This window comes from Bemisia tabaci, chromosome 1 (assembly GCF_918797505.1).
Source record: "Bemisia tabaci chromosome 1, PGI_BMITA_v3".
In the NCBI taxonomy this organism is placed as follows: Eukaryota; Metazoa; Arthropoda; class Insecta; order Hemiptera; family Aleyrodidae; genus Bemisia; species Bemisia tabaci.
Genome location: NC_092793.1, coordinates 17533032 through 17554834, shown reverse-complemented (window position 1 = coordinate 17554834; position 21803 = coordinate 17533032). Strand labels below are relative to the sequence as shown.

At 36.5% G+C, this 21803-nt stretch overlaps 2 protein-coding genes across 2 annotated transcripts; both read right to left on the bottom strand.

The window, feature by feature from the left end:
* Positions 1-896: 896 nt before the first annotated feature.
* On the bottom strand, positions 897-13127 carry blw (ATP synthase subunit alpha blw, mitochondrial). Its single transcript, XM_019046966.2, has 9 exons — positions 12967-13127; positions 10967-11400; positions 10248-10391; positions 9279-9427; positions 7717-7886; positions 6161-6475; positions 3749-3893; positions 3054-3171; positions 897-1371 (listed from the first exon to the last, which is right to left on the bottom strand). Exons 1-9 carry the CDS (start codon positions 13030-13032, stop codon positions 1257-1259), a joined length of 1656 nt encoding a protein of 551 aa, XP_018902511.1. The 5' UTR covers positions 13033-13127; the 3' UTR covers positions 897-1256.
* Positions 13128-14296: 1169 nt separating this feature from the next.
* Aprt (adenine phosphoribosyltransferase) lies at positions 14297-20732 on the bottom strand. Its single transcript, XM_019046998.2, has 4 exons — positions 20283-20732; positions 18307-18544; positions 17484-17562; positions 14297-16536 (listed from the first exon to the last, which is right to left on the bottom strand). Exons 1-4 carry the CDS (start codon positions 20372-20374, stop codon positions 16400-16402), a joined length of 546 nt encoding a protein of 181 aa, XP_018902543.1. The 5' UTR covers positions 20375-20732; the 3' UTR covers positions 14297-16399.
* Positions 20733-21803: the final 1071 nt, after the last annotated feature.

Sequence of the window (21803 nt, the reverse complement as noted above, 5' to 3'; positions counted from 1 at the left end):
AACATTAAGGTGTTTTGAGGGGTTTCCAGAGAGGCCACTTACAAAAATATTTTCAAGTCTCATGGCTAGGGAGAACCACATTTAATTCCTGCCAATCAGCCAGGAGACCCTTAATTAGCTGGGAGACTCTCAATTAGCCTGTCAAGGTAAAGTTATCTTTATATGTATTCGAACTGTAAGATTTTTTCAACTTTCACTGATGATAAATTGTGAAACTGCTTTTCCAAGGCCCTAGAAGGACCAGCATGATTTTGAGGCCCCATTTTTGAATCCCATGAGACAGCTGCAAGATTTTGAAATTGTTTATTGCAACAAAACAATAGCTTTGGATGTTTCAAAATGATTAAATTGCAAAAGATGAAGATTGTAAAAGAACGTTTGAGTTGTTTCCAGATATTTTGTAGGGGCCTTTCAGCATGATTTTAAGGTACTGGCACTTACTTTTAAGTCCTGCCAATTTGGCTTCATGAAAACAAAATCATCAGTCTGGGGGGAAAGTAGCAATCCCCGCCCAGCAAAGCTTCAATAATTGATGTCTGTGCAATATTTTCTTGAAGCGTTTATTGGCAATGTTTTGAATGTTGTTGCATAACATTATAAGGTAACATTTAAAAAATCATTAAAAACATTGCATAAACGTTGTCCCTGTTGAAATGCAATTTTTTCTTGTTAATATTTTTGGAAATGTTTCTACATTATTACAACATACGATGGTAATATTAATGAATGTACCCTCATATTGACTTCTACGATGGAAATGAATTTTGGAACTGGGCATTCCAGTTCAAAAACGCCTGACTAAAATACTCCCTTCCATAATTACTACAGTAATTATTGGGGGAAGTCCAGAAAGTGATGCAGGAAAATATGTAATGATTGAGAGAGTACGTACAAACTTAAAACGACTCATTCATTTATTCGAATTCGGTACAAATCTTAATAATTACGATAACGTTGCTAACAGTTGGAACAATCAATAATGCCTTGGTTTTAAAAAAAGAAAAAAAAAATTGAGTGAGAGGGTACGGAGTGAGCTTGCAAGTAATTTCACAGAAATTATTACAGCATACAATTAAATTACAGCAACATGAGGCTTACTTCCTTTCCAAGTGGATTCTAAAATGATTCAGAACAAATGCAGTTTATTTTACAGAGTAGTTGGAACGATCACTGATAATATTAACAACTTGCGAGTTCAGGACAGGTTTAAAATTTAAAAAAGAACTATAAATAATTTACAAGTATCAACAAGAAATTTAGGCATTGAAACCAGCAAGGAAGTTCGTTACAACAGACTTCAATTTGGCGTCGGTGGCCTCGCTGATCGTGTTTTCTTTTGCGATCGTTTCAAGAAGAGCCTTCTCGTTTGTCCTGGCAAATAAAAACACAAAACACATTTTAGAGACATAGAAAAAACAGAGTCTAGTTAGACTCATTTTGAACTTCATTTATTGTCAAATACTGGACCTAAAGGTAGACATTGACCATAATAGAGTTTTGACAAAATTTGAAATTTCTTTTGTCTGGAGAAGTTGAAAGATTGACTAACAGCTGATGTCAAATTTATTTTTGAAAACGCCAGAATGAGAATGAAGATGGATGAGTTTACCTTAACATCATCTTTGAGAAATTAATTTTAACAGCTCAATGGGTATTCCGCTGGTGGATCAGAGCAAGCAGCAGTCTTGTATGGAAGAGAGATTTTAATTTTCTGACTCCTGACATGGCGACACATATAAATGTTGCAGGCAAATGATCAAATCAGGCATTTTGTTAAATGCCTCGAGAGAATGTCAAACATTCTCACTTGGATTGAATCCGCTAATTTTGGATAAAATAATCATTTGTCTTCATAAAGAGCAATTGCTTTTAAAAATTTGCATCATTCTATGGTTGTTGTAATGATTAGCCTAGAAATGAACATTCATTTCAAAAGATACAGCATTTTTTAAAAAAGCTGAGATTTTACAATTTTGACGGTTAAATGTACATGAGGAGCATTGCGAATGGTAACGTACAATAACAGTTGGATTACATTTTGCAATAAGGAGCCACTATTCCTGGCTCATTTTAGAAACAACATATATGCCATTGATTTCCCTATGCAGATACGTGCTTTTATGAAAGAGCCAGAGATAGTGGTTCCTTATTGCAAAATATAATCCAGTTCGTTATTGAAGAAATTCTCACTGTTAAAATACTAAAAAATTGAGACCTCCTTGAGAAGCGTACAAAACTTTGTAAACTTTGAAAATTTTACTATCAACCTGGATATTTGATAAAATGCCTGATTTGACTATTTGCCTGTGACATAAATAAACGTAAATGGTAATTTTTCAGGGTTAGGAAGTCATGGAGGAGGAAAGACAAATGCGGCTCCTGATGCAGTATGTCTTTTGAAACATTTTCTCCAAATCGATCCATTTTTAAGAAAACAAAACCTCAACCTTGATTTGACCTCAACTCACTGTGAAAATTTCTTTGATAGTCTCAGTAGGCAGGACTGAGCTAGACTGCCTGGAAGTGGCACCCTTTAGAGGCCTAGGCACTAGCAAAGGCAGTCGTGCACCTCAAAGTTGGACTGTCCTTAACTGCGAAGATTGACTAAAGATTCTTAACATTTAGCAGTTGTCCATTAAGCCAACAGTAGGTGGTATCGGTAGCTACAGCAGATGATACTGAGCGCAGAATTTCTCGCACCATAGCCATTTTCATGCCTAGTTGGGCTCTGTTATTACAGTCTCCTTCTAATAGGTGACGCCTGTGGTCATGTGCTCTATAAAAGATCAAAAATTTGATCACGAAACTGCCGAAGAGCATGGACGAACGACTACTGGATGGCCATACCCTGTCTTTGAGACAAGCCAGGGTATAGAAGCGGTACAGCCAAGATGCCGGATTTTTTACGTGTCCTTAAAAACCTGTCACCACAAGGAAACAAACCTGGGACCTCAATACTAACTTGACCACTAACCACTGAGGCTGACCACTAGAAAAGTCCGTCGATAATGGAGGCGAGGAGTAATCTGTTATTCTGAGAGACGGTAACTCACCTAATGTGTTGCAAGAATTCCTTTTCGAACTGGGTGATCTTGGCAGGGTCTAATTTGTCCAAGTATCCTCGTACACCACAGTAGATAACAGCTACTTGATCTTCAATGGCCATGGGTACTAAAAATAGAAAAATTATAATTAAATTAATAGAAGAATTATTTTTCATCAAATGAATAGACGTTCCTCCCTATACAATATTCAAAAATTGAGATTGACATTGAGCTGTTTCAACTCCTGGTTGCGCAACTACCTATCACTGAGAAAAAGAGATGATGATATTTAAGGGGTCCACTAAAATGCTTTATCAAGCCTATCTTTCCAATTTGGGTAAGGTGCTGGACCAGGAAAGTTCGTGAATCTCTCACTCTCAAAAAATTAACGAATATCTTAGAGAAAAGCCCTCCTACTCAATGAATAAATTTCTACAGGATCAAAAATGATCAAATCGACAGGCTTTCCTTTTTATTTTCCTTCTTACAAAAGAGAAATTTTCGCCATTGGATCCTTCTCATCTTGATAAAAATTTTTTAGTAACATCATAGGGACAACGAAATATTTTGAGATTAGGGACCAGTGCAAAATCTCAACATTATAAAGCAATGACAATGATCAAATTTTCATATTTTTAAAATCTGCATTTGTAAAAATGCAAAAAATACTTGTTTTCAAGACACAAGAACAATAAAATATTTACCGTATTGGCCTTGTTTCAAAAGTTCAGTCAATCGGACACCTCGGTTCAACAGTTGCTGGGTGGCAGCATCCAAGTCAGAACCGAACTGGGCAAAGGCGGCGACTTCACGGTATTGAGCCAACTCTAATTTCATGGAACCGGCCACCTGTGTCGAGGGGAAATAAATTAACATTAAACATGTTTACTACAAAATGTTCATACAAAATCGCTAAAAAAAGAAGGAAAGTCTGAATTTAAATAAAATTAGAATCACATGTGTTTACCATCACTAACTGTAACTTTAGAATCATCAAGTTTGAGAACAGAAGGCAATATGTAGTATACAGAGTGATGTAGACTACCTGTTCACTAGCATTCTTTTGAAAACAGAGAAAGATAGAGGTTTGAAATCAATATTTCTTGCCACGGTGAAATGACTTGAAAAAAAGAAAAATTGATGCATTGGAAACTTCAAAAATCTATGTCGGAGAACTTTTAGGAGAGAATGATGAGTAATAAATGGTGCTTCATTTGATCATAAGCGAGAAATTTTTTTTTAGAGGCCTCCATCTTTTTAATAATAATGAGCAGTGGTAAAATTCATTCTGATTGTGAGTCATTTGCTTGATACTGTTCGCAAATTTGAGGATGTAAAAAAAAAAAAAAATTGTTTAGCTTTTAATTTCACCCATAAAGGCTTAAAGTGCTTAGAATTTGGGCATAGCAGGAATCTACAGACAATGGACCACTAGACAAGGTACGAATTCAAGCATTCTGATACATATTTTTTAACCAAAATTTCACGTAAAACACGATGCGCACAACAAAAATTACCGAAATCAACTCCTTACAATGATATTAAATGATTCCTGATGCGTGAATTCAAACCACTCGCTCATTAAAACTCAATGATCTACGTGATTCACATCGCGCGCTGAACATTATCATGACAGTCTTTGCGATATAAAAATCTGGCAACCTCAATTTTGACGCTTGGGCTCAGCTAAAGCAAATTGCTTATAATTTGAGCAACACATGGCGGGTTATGAACAGTGATCGATTGAGAGGCTAGCTGAAACTGTAGTGGTGCGCGATTTGACTCACGTAGAGCTTTGAGTTTCTCGTGAGCGGGCAGTTCAAAATCCGCGTGACCAATGTGAAATAAAAAGGTAGGGCTGTGCGAGTACTCGAATTTCGAGTCGAGTCGAGCCGAGTATCGAGTACTCGACTCGGCTCGAAAGTTAGGTTAGGTTCGAGCGAGTACTCGAACTCGGCTCGAGTGTCAACAACACGAGTTTTTTCGAGTATTTCGAGTTTTTTTGAGCCGGAAACGCCGAAAGAGTCCAACTTCCAAACATTTCAATCATACTTAAACTATTGTTAGTTTTGCCATCATTTTACGATTGAATAACATCAGAGTCTCGTCGGCAAATTTCTACCATCCGCAGCGCCAACACGCTACCGCCCGGCGATTTCCTGCCGCGCGCGCGGTTTGTAACTACACGGAGTCATATGAGCGCATTTATGCGCGCGACAAATTTCAACCTGCGGCGGCGACCGCCGCTTGGAAAACTGAAAGTGAGCACGTGTTTTGGACCTTTTGCGCTCCAGAAAAACGGTGTCGCGGCGGCAGAAAAAAGGTGCTGCGGCTACAAAAATAGGAGTCGCGCAAATATCTTCATCAGGAGCTGGTTTTAGTAATTTTAGATGCGCGAATCGTGTTTTACGTGAAATTCTGCTTAAGAAACATGTATCAGATTGCTTAAATTCGTACCTTGTCTAGTGGTCCATTATCGGAATGATTTGCCTCATCACATAACAGTAGGTGTTGCAGCATGACTTACAATTCAGAAGTTCTTTCAGAGGCAAAATTCCTTTCATTTTTAAAATTACAGGGTAACTTAATTCGATTGTTTACCTTTTGCAGAGTTTCAATAATTTCTTAATTTTCCAATTACCTGACTTTTTTTTAACTCTCCCTGCTTCCAAAATGTTTGAATTTGGTGACCTTTGAACAACATTTCCGATTGAATTTTTTCCTTTCACTTATGCTGGTTACAATAGTTCCTGACTTTTCCTATCAATTCACTGACTTTCTAGGTTTCTAGGCTGCCAGAAACCTAGCACTTGTTCCAATCAGAATTCTTCAGCAGTCGAAATTCACAGGTGAGGGGGATAATTTTTTCAGGTTCATCCCCAAAGGGTGGGCTTTCCTCCAACTTTGACCAAAAAGGTTTGAACGGCGGATACTTTGACAAGCTAGTTTCAGCTCGCTAATATTCCTTCAGTAAAGCAACAAGAAAAATAATCTTTTGGCTGTGCAGTAGTTTGCGGATGAATTGGAGTAAATCAAAAAAAATTTGTCCGTCACGAAAAATCACAACCGACTGAGCACTTATTCTGGTATCAAACGATTTACTGCTGATGCTGTACCTGTTTCATGGCCTTGGTTTGGGCAGCAGATCCTACTCGAGATACAGACAAACCGACGTTGATGGCTGGTCGGATACCTTTGTAGAACAATTCAGTTTCCAAGAAGATCTGACCGTCAGTGATGGAGATAACGTTGGTTGGAATGTAAGCGGACACATCACCAGCCTGGGTCTCAATGACTGGCAAAGCAGTGAGGGAACCACCTCCGAGGGACTCGTTCATTTTGGCAGCACGCTCAAGCAGACGTGAGTGGAGGTAGAAGACATCACCAGGGTAGGCCTCACGACCAGGGGGACGACGCAGCAACAGAGACATCTAAAAATATTGAAATATTTCTTAGGACACCTTTTTACCAAACAGATTATTGGAAACATCAACTGAACTGTGTTACACAATTAAAGTAACAATTTCTAGCTCACAGATAGAAGCACTTATCTGCGTAGTTATATCAATGTCACGTACATTGTATCTACAATGAGCTAAAAATAGCAGTTTCATATTGCAAAATGTGGTCCAAATGTAATGCAGTTGCAGACCGTAGTTCAAAATAACATTTAACCTTTGAATAAAGTGATACTTTGGATTCAACTGAAATGATAGACTTGAGTATTATTCCCCTAAAATCAGTAATTACTTATGTGTTTCTTGGTGTATTTCTCTGTGTACTGTTCTATCGTATTTCCTAGTAAGGCTTGGATATGAGAGGAGGGAATGAGAAGAGGTCTTCCAATAGTGGGTAATCTACCTCAAGTATCGCCAAGTTTCAAATAGCTAGTTTGATATTCATCACAACTTGATGCTGAGTAAAAATTGCGTGTGCCAAAGCTGGAAGTTGAATAACTTAAGAATTAAATTTGCTTAAAATTGGTGAGCTTTGTTTTTAAAGGTATTGCAGATTTTAGCAACATATTCCTGTTATTTTAAAAACCACCATTACGGAATGCTGGCGAGAAAACCTAAAAATTCACTTTCTGTCTGGATCGAATGGTTTGATTTTTCATCATTTCAACTTGATACTATATCAGAATTGTAGGTGCTAAAGCTGGAAAAAGGAATTTAAACACCTTTAGCGTGAAATTTGCTTAAGATTATTGCACTTCCATTTTGAAGCTATTGCACATTTCGGCTGATCCTCATAATATTGACCCATTGAAAAACGTGTGAAAAGACCAAAAAATTCACTTTCTACTTCCGCTTTCCTTGACAATGGCACAAAGAGAGTCCAATTTTAATAAATCATTTTACTCAGAGGGCCACAAGGAACATAGAATATCAAAATTTATCAGGCATTAAATTTCTTAGTGCTATGTGAATAGTTTATCAGAAGGTGCCTTGAATCAAGCATAAATCGTTGATTAGATGTCAAGAGAGCCTAAGGATGGATGAAAAACGCAGAGTTTTGAATCAAGCTCATTCTCTAAAAATTTCGAGTTCTTAGCCACCGTGATCATACTTTCTGACTGATTTTCCACCATTTTTTTAAGATTGCTGAATGAAATTGTCATTGAAAAGTGCATCCTAACAAACATGTAAATACAGTAAAAACATTAACATACTTGACGGTAGGCTACAGCTTGTTTTGACAAATCATCAAAGATGATCAAAGCGTGTTTGCCATTGTCACGGAAGTATTCTCCCATGGCGCAACCTGAGTAAGGGGCGAGGTACTGCAGAGGAGCAGCATCAGAGGCGGTGGCAGAGACAATGATGGTGTAGTCCATGGCACCTGTAGAAACAACCACACCATGATATGTGAACAAATGATTTTATAATTGACACATACGGAAAATACAAAATAATAACTTCATACTGCAACTCAGCAAACTGAGCAGAGGCAAGTAAGCTGTATTGTGGACAACTGGAGAAGATGCAAATTTAGGTATTATGATATGAGTTTTCTCTTTAAAATTTCACATGAAATGCAATTTGTGCAAGTTAAATTATATCTAGTATCTCTTAACCAAGACATTAAAATTTTTTGATGCATACATTTTGACTGTTCTCTCATCAAATGAAAACCATAACCGGCCTAATTTAAATTGCGTACTAAATGTTGCTGTACCAGTCTCAGCAGTATATGAAAATATAGCAACCTTACCTCAGCACTTCACTTTGGCTGTTCAACATTGTTTACATTTAGAACGGAATAAGACAGGGATTTTAAGAAGTCTGCCAAAATTGTTGTAGTGCATGATATGATTCATGTAAACTTTGGTTTTTGACCAGTGCTACAAAAAAACGTTAATAGTTTTGTAAGGAGTAAATGTCAGAAATTTTCGATAAGTGAATCTTGTCCTGCAAGAAATGTTGAGAATAAAACACATATGAGGACCCTTGAATTCTTACTTTGTCTGCGGGTTTATTGTTGAATCGTTGTCGAATGACCTTAATTGATATACAGCATTGTGAAGATAGGGAGATGGATAGGGATAAACTCATTCGATAACAATTTAACAATCGACCCGCTGGTGACAAGAGTCATTTCAATGGTTTTTTTACAGGCAGCAAATTAAAAAAAAACCTTCCTTCTAAATCTATGAAGGGTAAACAAGATGTGAAGAATACTTTACCTCCTGAACACTGAGTTACGAGAAATAAAACATTCTCCAGCAAAGGTTACAATTTAAATGGATACATAATGAGCTGAGGTTTCTAATACGCCCTTAAGAGACTGATTGACATGAAATAATAAGTTTTTAACAATTTTTATCACTGAATTGATCACACAGAGAGATTGGCCTCCTGTCGCGAGAAACCATTTCAGTGAGCAATGCAAGAATTCACAATCATAGATCTAGAACCAAGCTTTTTAGTGATGAATTTTGCTTGCCTTTTATATTTCTTCGCTCATGTTTAATACAGAATCGGTCTTGCTATAACGTTACTATGACAACATGCTCTTAAGCTTTTTATAGGTAGCAGTAAATAAAATCATTACAATTTTCCCATTGCGTTTTAACTAAATTACCGCTTGACAATTTTTGCTTAGCTCAGTGCTCCCCAGTCTGTGAACATGGCAATGTCACTTAACATTACTTTTCTCACTTCTCTTTTTTTTCTCTCTCTTTCTATGGAGAGGAGTCATTTAAAAAAAACGAAATCAACACAACAATATTACCTGAGTCAGTCAATCGCTTCACAATCTGGGCGACAGTTGACCTCTTTTGTCCAACAGCAACGTAAATACAGTACAGTTTCTTCTTTTCATCTGTTCCATCATTGAATCTCTTTTGGTTGATGATGGTGTCAATGGCTAGGGCAGTTTTACTGAAAAGAAAAATTTTACCTTATCAACCTTGTTGTTACAAATTAACAAAATTTAGGAGAATGATGATGATTTTCTGTGGAAAAAGATTTTTGGTTCAATCTGAGGCATTAGGCATCATGTTGCATCTTCGCATCATCAGAAAGAAGTGAGTTCATCATCCAAATACCCAATTGAATTTCTTGAAAAGTTAAGATTACTTGGAGCAAAATTTTACACTATAGAATCGCTGTACGGTTTCATTTAAACAATAAGACATAATAAGGACTTAACCGCAATAGACGTTAATTATTTCAGAGCTTTTCTGAGGTCTTTCCAATTATGGAGCAACTCATTGCTACTCACCAGTCCTGTGGTTGAGAAGTTTTAGCACCCTTGCAACTAGGGCTGCTGATGTCAGAGAGAAGTTGGTAAAAAGTGAAAGTTGAAAAAAAAAACCACCAATTACGGGCCAGAAGCCTTTTCCCTGCACAATCTAGATTTTACTTTAAATTACGATTTTCAGTTTTCCTTGATGCTTGCCACCCTGCATAGACACTGCACTCAGCCACATAGCTGCTGATGAAGGAGACCCCAACCCCCTTCCTCTGTGGTTTTTGAGGAACTTGCTAGAATTTTCTTGGACTTGCAAGCCACAACCTCTCTTGAAGCAAGTAATGGGGTCCGCGCAGCAAAACCCTTTGGCTGGCCATCGCGGATGTGCTATTAAACAGCTAGTGAACACAGAGATGCTCCTTTTTCAATGGTCATGTTTCAGTCAAATGTTTCTGACCATATTGAAGCATTCACTCCGCAATATTAAAGAAGTGAAACCATTCTTACCCAGTCTGTCTGTCACCAATGATCAACTCACGCTGACCACGACCAATTGGTACCAGTGAGTCTACAGCCTTGATACCAGTTTGCATAGGTTCTCTGACGGATACTCGGGGGATGATACCAGGGGCCTTGATACCAACTCGGAACCTGAGAGGCAAATAGAGAAAAAGACATATTTATACTTTGCTGAAAATGGCTGACTTAAACAAGGTAATGCAGGCTCGCATATTGTTTTTTTTATTGAGGAGAAAAACTTAAAGGGCAAGGTAAATCATTCAGAGAAACCCTAATCAATTGGCAAAACAGGGTGATGGACAGTCATGAGGGGATTCTGAATGATCAAGGGATGATATTTGCCACTACATTTCGTCTATACAAAGTTTGTGTCTTGGACATAATAACCGTAATTGATAATTTGAAAAATTAACACTATCTACCTATTAATGCAAGGGACAGGTCCATGATGCATAGCAGTACTACTTATTGCTGAATAGTCAGGCATCAAATTTGTGAAGATTCATTGAAACTTAAAATCAGAAACTTCCATACTGGACATCGCTCGTGGGCTCAAGGTGTAAAAGAGAGATAGCACCATAACATAACTTGTGGGATTATTTTTCTTGTGTACTATCCAGCCCACCTACAAAAATAAGTAAATAAATTCAGGTTCGCTAGTGTTGAGGACACCTTCAAGGACGTACAAGAATGAGAAGATGACATACCTTTGCTTGCCTGAAAGTGCACCTTTGCCATCGATGGGGTTACCCAAGGCATCAACAACACGTCCCAAGATGTCGTCACCAACAGGAACATCTACGATAGCTCCAGTTCGCTTGACGATGTCTCCTTCCTTGATAAGCTTGTCATTACCAAATACGACAACACCAACGTTGTCAGGTTCCAAGTTCAAGGCCATACCCTTAAGACCAGAGGAGAATTCCACCATCTCGTCAGCTTGAATGTTCTTCAGACCGTAGACACGGGCAATACCATCACCAATGCTCAATACACGGCCAGTTTCTTCAAGGTTGGCCTTGGGTGCAGCTCCCAAGATCCTCTCTTCGAGGATGGAGGAAATTTCGGCGGCTCGTTGAGAGCATGATACATGTAATTTGCGTTGAGCAAGTTGGGAGACTGGCCATGATAGGTTGGTTAACTAAAGAAAGAAAATTCGCAAGAGTTAATTTTTTTTTTTAGAAAATCATCAAATAACTTAAAAATTGTAGAGTGTCCTCAAATCATTAAAATATTAAGAACTTGAGTATAGTGTATTAATAGTATTAGTATACTTAGTGAGGTATTGATGGAATGCAATTTTTGTCACATCCCCTATTTTTAATGCTCAATGGGCACTTTAGTATAAAATTGGAATACTTGCTCAGATTTGATTCAGGCAGCAACAATTTGAGTCTGCGCCAAATAAGATAACGCACTTTTAGACTCCTACAGAAGATCTTCCAATGTCACTTTTACATGTGAAGTAAATGGAAGGAGCAAGATGAAAGACCTTCTATCACAGTCAGTGAGTAAATTTAGTTGGCATGGACTTTATGTGCATAAAAATGAGTTTTCTGGCTCCAAAATCAAATTTCTACACGACTTCAAAGTTTATCTGGTGCTAGACTAAGTAAACAGGTGAAAGGCTCTAAAATAATAGTGGAAATTCTTTGTTCCTTCCTACAAATTTGGTACTAGTTCAGAGGCTTCACCAAGGACAGGGTTCACCTACAACGACTCTTCAACAACCCTTAACCATCCATGTTACATACAAATTGAGTTATAGATTAGTTTTCAGAAAAATTTTGAACTAGGTGAAGAGTGAGGGGTGAGAAAGTGAACGGTGGATCATCAGCATATCAAGGGCTTCTGAAGGATATTGACTTGGGGAGTGAATAGAGGCGTTCAAGATCTTCATTACATCTTGGAGGATAGCGCAATTGTACGGGCGTTTCAATGAGCATTCAATCTCGAATTGAATGAGAGAGGTGGGGATTTTAATGACACAAGTACTATCAATGAAGAAAGCTGCGAAGTTTTGATCCCACAGTAAGACCCAATACTTACAGCATTTAAATGGAATATTTCCTAACATTCAACTGCAGATTCAACCACAGGCCCTTTGACATCAATATGACAGATGCAGTTGGAGTTAGCTGTATGAGGTTATACAAGGCTTAACAAGATGAAGAAAATTGGAATGGGGTGATACTCTCATCCGCTGCAGTGTTACGAATGACAGGCATGAAGTGGTAGGTTATGATAGTGCTGTCGACGCAGAGCATACGTTGATGGCGGAGAGAGGATGAGACATGCGTAAATATCACAGTTAGTACTGTATAAATAATTGGCGCGGGTTAGGAGCAGATAGCAGAAAAAGTGGGAGCTAGTATCATCGGATGAGTAGGAAGGTTTGATTGAAGGCAACAACCAAACAACTAGAGGTGCTAAGCGAAGCCTGAAAGGTCACTCAAGGTTGACCCAAATATTTATCCACAATAATGACGGAAGGAGTCAATGGCAAGAAACGGAAAAAGGTATATAAAATCGGAAATCTCGTGTAAAGGAAGAAAAATGGAAAGCTCAGTGAATTTGTGAGCTGGGAGATAGGGCCTAAAGAAGAGACGGAAATGGAGGTTATCAGGCGAGGTTCCTACGTGCCGCATTTAGGGCTTGAACTTACGGGGTGAATCAGAGGAAAAAATATGATCACATCGAGACTTACTTGGTGTGAAGATGTTGAGATTTCTTTGGCTACGGTAGCAGCCACACGTGATAGCAAATATGCCATTTTTTCGAGTTTTCAGAACCTATGCAACTACGAAGGTAAAGAGGCCGACGAAATGCAAGATAAGATGGGGGAGGAGGAGAGTGTTTGTTAACTCGCCGCCAGAGTGCCTTACGTCGCTAGCTCTCTCATTGGTCGTAACTTTTGGCTTTCATCTGATTGGAGGATAATTTGAAATGAGATTGGTTCGTTCATTAAGAGAGAATCAATCAGCAATCTTATCTCGCTGATAAATTCGATTAATATTTGCCCGCGAAAATGCGAAACTGAAAATTCTTGAGTGAGGGCAACCAAGACCTGGCAAAAAAAAATAAAAAAATGCCTCTTTAACTGTGTGACAAATTTGAAGAGAGGAGAGAAAATACTTCTTACTTGTTCAAGTTGTCACAAAAATTGTGTAGTTAATGTTACTTTCACTTTCTAAGGTAAGTTATAGGACCTTTGTAGGGATAATTACCCGCAAAAATGCTAAACTGAAAACTCTTGAGTAAGGGTAACCGAGACAAGACCTGACAAAAAAAGAAAAAAAAAAACACTTTAACTATGTGACAAATTTAAAAGGAGAAGAGAAAATGCCACTCACTTGTTCAAGTTGTCACAAACATTTTGTAATTTATGTTACTTTCACTTTTTAAGGTAAGTTTAGGGCCTTCGTTTGTACATCAGGAAAAGGGTACACAGTTAGAGAAAGTATAATGAGATATTATCTTGTTCAATTTATTTTTCGTGTAACTATGCTTGTTCTTATACGATTTCATTTCAAAGTAATGACACTGGTACTAATATATTTGAAACACTCCTCGCAGTTTTCTGAGGATCCATGAGATAACCCAGCTTGCTTTACTTATTTTGAACTGATGAGAAATGTATTGAAGATGCGATGAAAAATTATATTTTCAGAAGAGTGTCAATATCAGTGTCAGAGAGGTACTCACATACCAATTGCTGCTTGTTCATTCATGGTGATTAAATTGCTTCATGGCCAAAGCGCAGAGCCACATGTCTCCATTGCGGTGTTTTTTTTCTTCTTCATTTCTTTCATTTTCTTGAAGAGAAACAAGCCAACATTATAGCTTTACATTTTTACAAAAGCTTTCGCCAACAGAGAAGAAGTATCAAGGAAGTTTTCAAGAAGTTGGGATGACCAATTTTCCAAAGAAAACGTACAGCATAATAAGAAATCTGTAATGTTGTACATCGAGATGCATAATTTTGCACTTTGACCATCAAAATAGTTAGGTGGATCAAGAAAGATATAATAAATATATAAGAGGAGTAACAAAAACCATTTATTGCAAAAATGGAATGTTAGAAAATAACTTCATAGAGAAACATAATGAGAATTAAAAAATAGTAAAAGAAAAAATATAAAATTAGGAATGGCAATAATAATAATTACATGAAAACGGTTGAAATGCTACACCTTTCAAAACAAGATAACATGAAAATGAATTTGAATTGCTTACAATAATATCTCTCCAGAGAAAATAATGATTTGTTTATTGCTCTTCCTAACATTTTGACAGTCTAGCTGGATGCATTAGATATGAGGGACTTTTTGTCCATTCATTATACAAGATCAATCATTCAAGGAGGAGTAAAATTTATGATTTTTAGGCATAAACTGAAAACGCAACATAAAAATTGAGAGGAAAACAGCATAAAAAAATATGATTATCTGCCAATATTTCAGGGTTGATTATAGATTTTTTCCTTTAAGCTACTTTGACTTTTTCATCTATTTATCTTTTTGTAAAAGCCGCTTGTTGCTTTCATGTGTAAAAATTCACCAGAAAAATATAGAATCTTTGCTGGGCAAATTCTAATTTGAGCAATTTAAAATGGTTACTTTGGCACTTACCACACATATATTTTGACAGCACATACAAAAATAAATTGTCTTATAGATTTCAAAAATAATAACAAGATAAAAGTTACTTATGGTCTAAAATCTCAGCTCAATTTAGCGACGAGTATTTGATGCTATGCATCAATTCTTAGTAATAATGTCTCTTGAATCTAGTGGCAAAGAAGAGAAGAGAAGTAAACTAAGAAAGAAAAAAAGAACAATAAAATACTGTTTTTTTAAAAAAAAAAAAATAATCTATTCTCTGAGATTAACTTGATATCTGCATCAAAATTTAATTAATTTATATGTATCAGAAGAAACCGTTTAACTTCGCAAAAAAAAAATGTATCTTCAATAGAAATGAAAAAAAAAAAAAAACATTAAACTTGAAATAGGTTCATTCAAAGATCCCTATGATCCAATCTGTCTGAAAAAATTTTTTCCCGACACCAGGCACATTTGTATCCCTAATGAGGGTACTTAGGAAGGGGAAAGTATCGGCCCTCCCTACGATTATCGGGTAGCGCCTAGACGTGATTCAAACGTTCTTATCGAGGCACAGTATCATTTGAGAATATTTGCCGCAATTGCATAAGTTGTTTTTAATGCTGCAGCAAAGCTTCGTGTCTTTCAACAGGACTCTCGATAAGAGCGTCTCACCACGACTGGGCACTTCCTGACTCTCGAAGGAATGGGGATTTTCTATTTGAGAATAAATGTAAAAATGCTAAGAGTCTTCGTTAGCAGTCTGCACGCAGGATACCAAGAAATTTGCACTTGAATAATTTCGGTATCATTTGATATGATGTACAAGGTACAAGGGCAATAAAGTGACTCTATTTTCAGGCATTTTTAAAATATTGTCAAGAGGAAATGAGTATGTGTGATTGAGTAATGCTGAGAAAAATTTACTATTTCACAAAAACAGAGGAAGAAATAGATGAGAAAATATTGTTACCATTTCTTGCAGAAATTTTCAGCTCCAAAAGACTGGACCAATTGATAAAAATGCATTGAAAATCCCTACATAATCAAATTTTAAGATTTTGAGATCCACAATAAGCAGTATAAAATAATTGCCGATAATATGGACCACATTTTTCTTTAAGGGAGGACTATTTCTGAGTCATTTTAGAAAAAACATATCTGCTATTAATTTCCCATGCAGATATGTAATTTTATGGTTACGCCAGAAATAGTAGAGTTCCTTGATGTGAATGGTCCATATAAGCATAAAAGAACCTCCTTCAAAATGTTGGAGAAAAATAGCACAAAACCAAGGAAGAAAGTATCTTCTAAAATTAATCATCTGTAATTTAAGCAAGGATTCATTCAAAATTAGAAACTGCTGTCTCCCTTTGAAAAATATAAAAATACAGAGACAGATAGCTTCAGTTCAAACTATTTTGATACAGTATAGTTGCAGCAGTATGATCCAACAACCCTAATTTAAGGGTTCAAATACTTGTGCTTAAAAGCGAACAATTCATTTTCTAACTAAGTCAAGGAGTACATTAAATGCTAGTACTTGACCAAAGAGTGAACAGGAGATGTTAAACGACTCCTGCCTTTCAGATCACAAAGTTCCATGATGACAAAATTCTCAACAACTTTAGCACCCTTGCTTGTTAAAAGTTTGCTTGCAGCTTCCAGACTTCCTATCAGAGAAAATAAAATTTTAATTAGACACAAAAACTGTAAATGCAAAGAAAAGCAAGTATAAAAACAATTAGGAACAGAATCATTCAATCAATCTTCCACAAGATCTATTTTTTGGACCCAACACAAAATTATATGTAGAGGATTTTCATGTATTAACTTTCACAAAGCAATTAGCCAAAATTTAGGCATGATCTAAAATGACCTTGTGGTTAGATAAGTCAGTTGGCTTTGACAGGTATTGACTTGAAAAGTTGTTTTGACTGTTTTCCTACACGAAACGTCTGTAAAGTCATTTTGTCTGCTACTTTTTATTTACGACCTTGAGCATTTTTCTGGGAGGGCCTGGCTCTCTTAGATCCCACTCAAACGCCACGAACACAATCGGAACATACCGGGGGAGGGGGGGGGGAGAGAGAGAAATTGCACCTGTATTATACAGGTGCAAGTCTATGTGTGATCCTTCATCGTTTTAGCTAATGTTCACATCATCATCAAGATTCGTTGCATCCACTCTAAAAAATTAGTTTGCCCTACATAAAGGGTAGGAAAAAAGGGGCTCCAATATAACCAGTTGCAAAAATGAGCAAACTTGGGAATCATAGCTGAAAATCACGAATTCACTTCTTTGAAGGATCTTTTTGAGACTGCTCATTTGTTATTATGATGAGGAAGGTGACATCTTTGCTTATTTTTATGCATGTCAAAGGATGGCGCAAATATAGGTTGGTCTATTATGCTGTTCATTGATGGACTTTAATGCGATGAGACTTTGGTAACCTCCCAGAGTCAGGACTTCCTTAAACCTCCCTAGTTTGCTTTTCATGTATCACTGATAGTGTCTCATGATTAAAGTTACAGCACATGAATGGAAATCAAACTGAAAACTTCGTAAATTCAGAAAATAAAGATATTGGAGGGATAGGAATAAATTATAGTTATTTACCTCCAGTTGCTAGCAAGTCATCCACAAGGAGCACGCCCTGACCTTCTTTAATACTGTCTATTTGAACCTCAAAAGAATCCTGAAATCAAGTAAAAAGAAAAAATAAAAATTATTGAAAAAGTCATTTTCGGAATTGAAGATTTTTATAGAAAGAAGTATACTCCATGAACAAATTAGGAGTAAAAGAGTGTCTAATACAAGATGTCAGATTTTTGAGCTCCAGACTACTAAAAAGTTTTAAAGAGCTACATATGTTTCTTTCAACACCACTGACTTTTAAAATCAAGAGAAATTAAATTTTAACTGGACCGACTTTAGAAAGGTTCAAACCAGAACTCTGGTTTGGGTTCAGTTTAACTTGAAAATGTAAGTTTGGAAATTTTGCAATTTGCTGTGGGGTTGTTTGAAGTTTGGCAAGAGCTTACAGGTAAGGATCTGAGTAGATCTAAAGTTTAGTTTAGATTATTAAGTGATCTAAACTTCATACCTAGATTTCTACTTGCAGGTACTTTTGGAATAACATTATAAAATTTTAGCAAATCACATGGGGACTTAACCAGCCTCTTTTTCTATGTTTAACGAGTATTCAAATTCATTCATTACCTAGAGTGAACATTGAATAAGATAAATCTTGCGTACCTTACTTAAAATTAAGTCACAAAACCTTTACAATCAGCTGAATTTTATAGACAAAGCCTATATTTACTATACCTAAAATTAGATTTTGAGAAATTCTAACAAAAAAATCCATGATATTTGAGTAGAATGTAATAAAATAGAGAGTAGGCAATTTTATTTCAGCGGCTAGAATTCTAACACTTACAGAGCCATACTCCAGCTCAAAGTCAACTTTTTGCACATTCCCAGGCAGTTTTCCAGGCTTCCTGATTGGCACAAACGGAACTTTTAGCTGGATTGCAATTAAAGGCCCAATGAGAAATCCTCTGGATTCCAAAGCAGCAACGACATCAACAGATTTAGAAAGTGAATTTGTGTGATCAAAAATCAGTTCTTGAAGTATTTGTAAAGCCTCAACATTCTTGAAAACTGAAAATAAATCCCTGCAAAAAGCAAAGAAGCATTAGAAATTAGATTTCTTTCTCAAGAAAAGACTTTGGCACAATATAATAGTAAGCTGTTGAGAAGAACCATATACTCTGCAAATGGAGAAACAGTAAATGAAGCTAAATCAAATTAAAAAATGAGGCTCCTCTCTAGTTGATAATAGTCCTGTTTTTAAAAATCACACCACGAATCTACATTGTTGTGTTCAACGTCAAAAAAGCATTAATATAGTTGACTATTTGTCATGTTCGGCTGAGTAGTTTGTGAGACAATTTTTTTAAATTTTTTTTCTTCAAAATTGTTCAACTCTTTATGACAGAGATATGCATAAAAATATCCTTTAATTTACACTTAAATGGGTACAGTGGAAGTAAACAAGGTGGTCGCACTCATAACGTTGAGCAAGGAAAGTTCAGGGAATTCTTTGGTAGAAGTTATCAGGGTCCAATAATTGTTTTACTCAAAAATTACGGAAACATAAAAAAATCAGAGAAAAAGAGATTATCAGCTCTCATCATGCATTTCAAAAATATTTCCTTCCAGAGACGATCCATAAATTTGGCGAAACAATTGAGCAGAACCTTCAAGATGCAAGATCAATATATTGCTCAAGGAATATGTAGCAGTGAAAATAAGTAGGTATTGAAAAAAAGCTGCTATTAAAGTTTGAATGACAGTAAGGTAAGTTTAATACGCAGTGATTCTCCACTATGAGAATGTTCGGTTAAGACCAGGTTTCACGGAACAGTCATTATACCACCTAAAATTTAAAGGAGAAAAGGTTTACACCTATGCACCAGTGATTGACATCCAACTGCCCCAGTTCATGGCACCCCCTGAAGATTTTTACTTTCACTCGAAAAAGGACCCTAAGTCATGGAACCCAGATTGTTTTTTTCCATTGAAATTTTACAGTTAGGCAATGAATTCGGTCGTGAAATTCAAAACAAAACAGGTTGTTTTAAATGTATCTTAAAACTCTTTCTTCACCTGAGTTTGTACGTTCTGCATGAATTAACTTTCCCTCAGAATGGATTTTTTTAGGAGGTAGGACATTTTAAATTGAAGAAAATTGAATTTGTTTAAAACTTTTTAATGTATCAAAAATAAGAAACAGCAAAAAAATTAAATGAAATGCACAGTGGAACAGAATAAACTCTTTGAATACAAAAATCCTGAAGTAAACCATGAGTAATTCATTACTTTCAACAATCTCATATCAAAAGGAACATTGAAACTTCTTAAAATAAACCAACTAAGTAAACATATTTATCAAGAATTTTCTTCATAGGCATTCTGCTATATTCATTGTGAAGTAAGTATGTTGAGTATTTCCCCTACAATGCTAGATTTTACGGCAATATTGTTCAGAACTGCTGTGGTTAATAAATGGAAACAATATATCTGCAGTGAAACTACAAGACTGTTGCAGACTTTCTGTCACTCTTTATTTATTAAATGGAAATCTGCTCAACATCAAGTTTAGAAAACCTGCGTAATTTTTCTTCCCTTTGAGAAGAAAACTCTGTGAAAACTTCAAGGAATGATGTTGATTTGTTCTCCTTCAAAACAATAAAATGACAGCGGAGATTTTTAAACGCTGCAAACGAGAAATTCTGGTAGGTTCACCGTCAATATGCATCTGTTCATCATACATGCCAATCTGCCACTCCATCCTCATTGAGAATAGAAAATAGATAGGAATCAAGATATATTGACCCACCTGTTACTCACCTGAATAAAATACCTTGTTTTGGGAAGTCGGGGTATTCTTGGATGAGCGATTTGAGTATTTCAATCTTTTTCTCCCTACTTGAAGAGTCCATGGTCAGGAAAATGAAGAGCTAATGCGTACAGGCACAAGATCACAACTTACAGATAAAACGTGTTCAATTCTTATATTCGCCTCCACTATCGCATCCGGTCTTATTTACTTATCAGTCATTCCTTATCAGCACAACACCAAACTTCTTGCAAGTACATGCGCTCGGCCAACAAAGGAGCTACGCACTTGACCTCTGGAATGATACAGAATCGACTGGACATATATTGCTTTTGATCACGGGGAAGGGACTTAATACTAATATGGGTTTTGGATAAGAACAGAGAAAATTAATAACTAGTCTCTATGTTGTCGAAAAACGAAAAGAAAATATTGCAACACGTAATGGGGAGTGAGGTTAGGTTACCGAAAGGAAACAAAACAGAGGAGACGGAAACGGAAAGGCGGAAACGGAAACTAACTAAACCTAGAGTACCTATACAGGTACTCTAGTTATACCGCGTAGGAATACCTTCCGCGTAAGGAGTAGGGACTATGTTACAATGCTACATACATAAAAAAACCGGTGTAAGGGGCTATTAGGAATATTAACAACCAAGAATCGTTATTAATTACCGTTGCCGAAGTCCGAGGAGCACAGCTCAACATATTTGGTGTTTTTAATACTCCCCTCTACTCTACAACGCTTTGAAATGCAGATTACTTAGAACATTGCAGCTACTTGCACGCATGCGTGCACTTTTGTATTATTGTGATTTGAAGGCGATTTAAAGATTCTGACTGGGTGAGCATTGAGCAAATGCAAATCTGATGGGGAATCCATATGAATTCAATAAGTTCACTCATAGAGAAAAAAAAGGAGGTGTTTGCATCTTGAGGATTTGTACCCACCTACGTCATCAATGTAAACAAGACGCTCGTTGAGGGTTATGTTGACGCTGTAAAAATGGACCATAATGTCCGATTTTTTTACTTAAATCAACTCTTTATATAATTTCAAGCACTTTTTATAGAAAGACTTTTTCCCTTAAATTACACCATTTCCAAGAAAATCGACAGGATAAAAACGTCGCTGTACCCAATGACGTCATCAAAGCTATAGATACTCTATGAAAAATTCCAAGATGCCCGAAATGCAAACACCTCCTTTTTTTTCTCTATGAAGTTCACTCATATCGCTCGTCAAGGGGGGACTGAATCCTATCTATCAAATTGGCATTAGACAAAATTTTGAATACACATTTTAGAATTCTATTGATTTTTCATATAAAAATAAAAGCCAAAAAAAGTTGCACTTCTGGTGGAAACTGTAAACCAGTAATCATTTAGTTTTAGCGCCCACGTTGAATTTTTAGAGCGACGATAACGATTTGAAATGCAGCTTCGTGCGTAAGTGTTTATGAGCCACTTGTACGCATGTATACTCTCTCGTATTCTCATGACTCATGACAACCAGTATAAGGGAGGGGCTA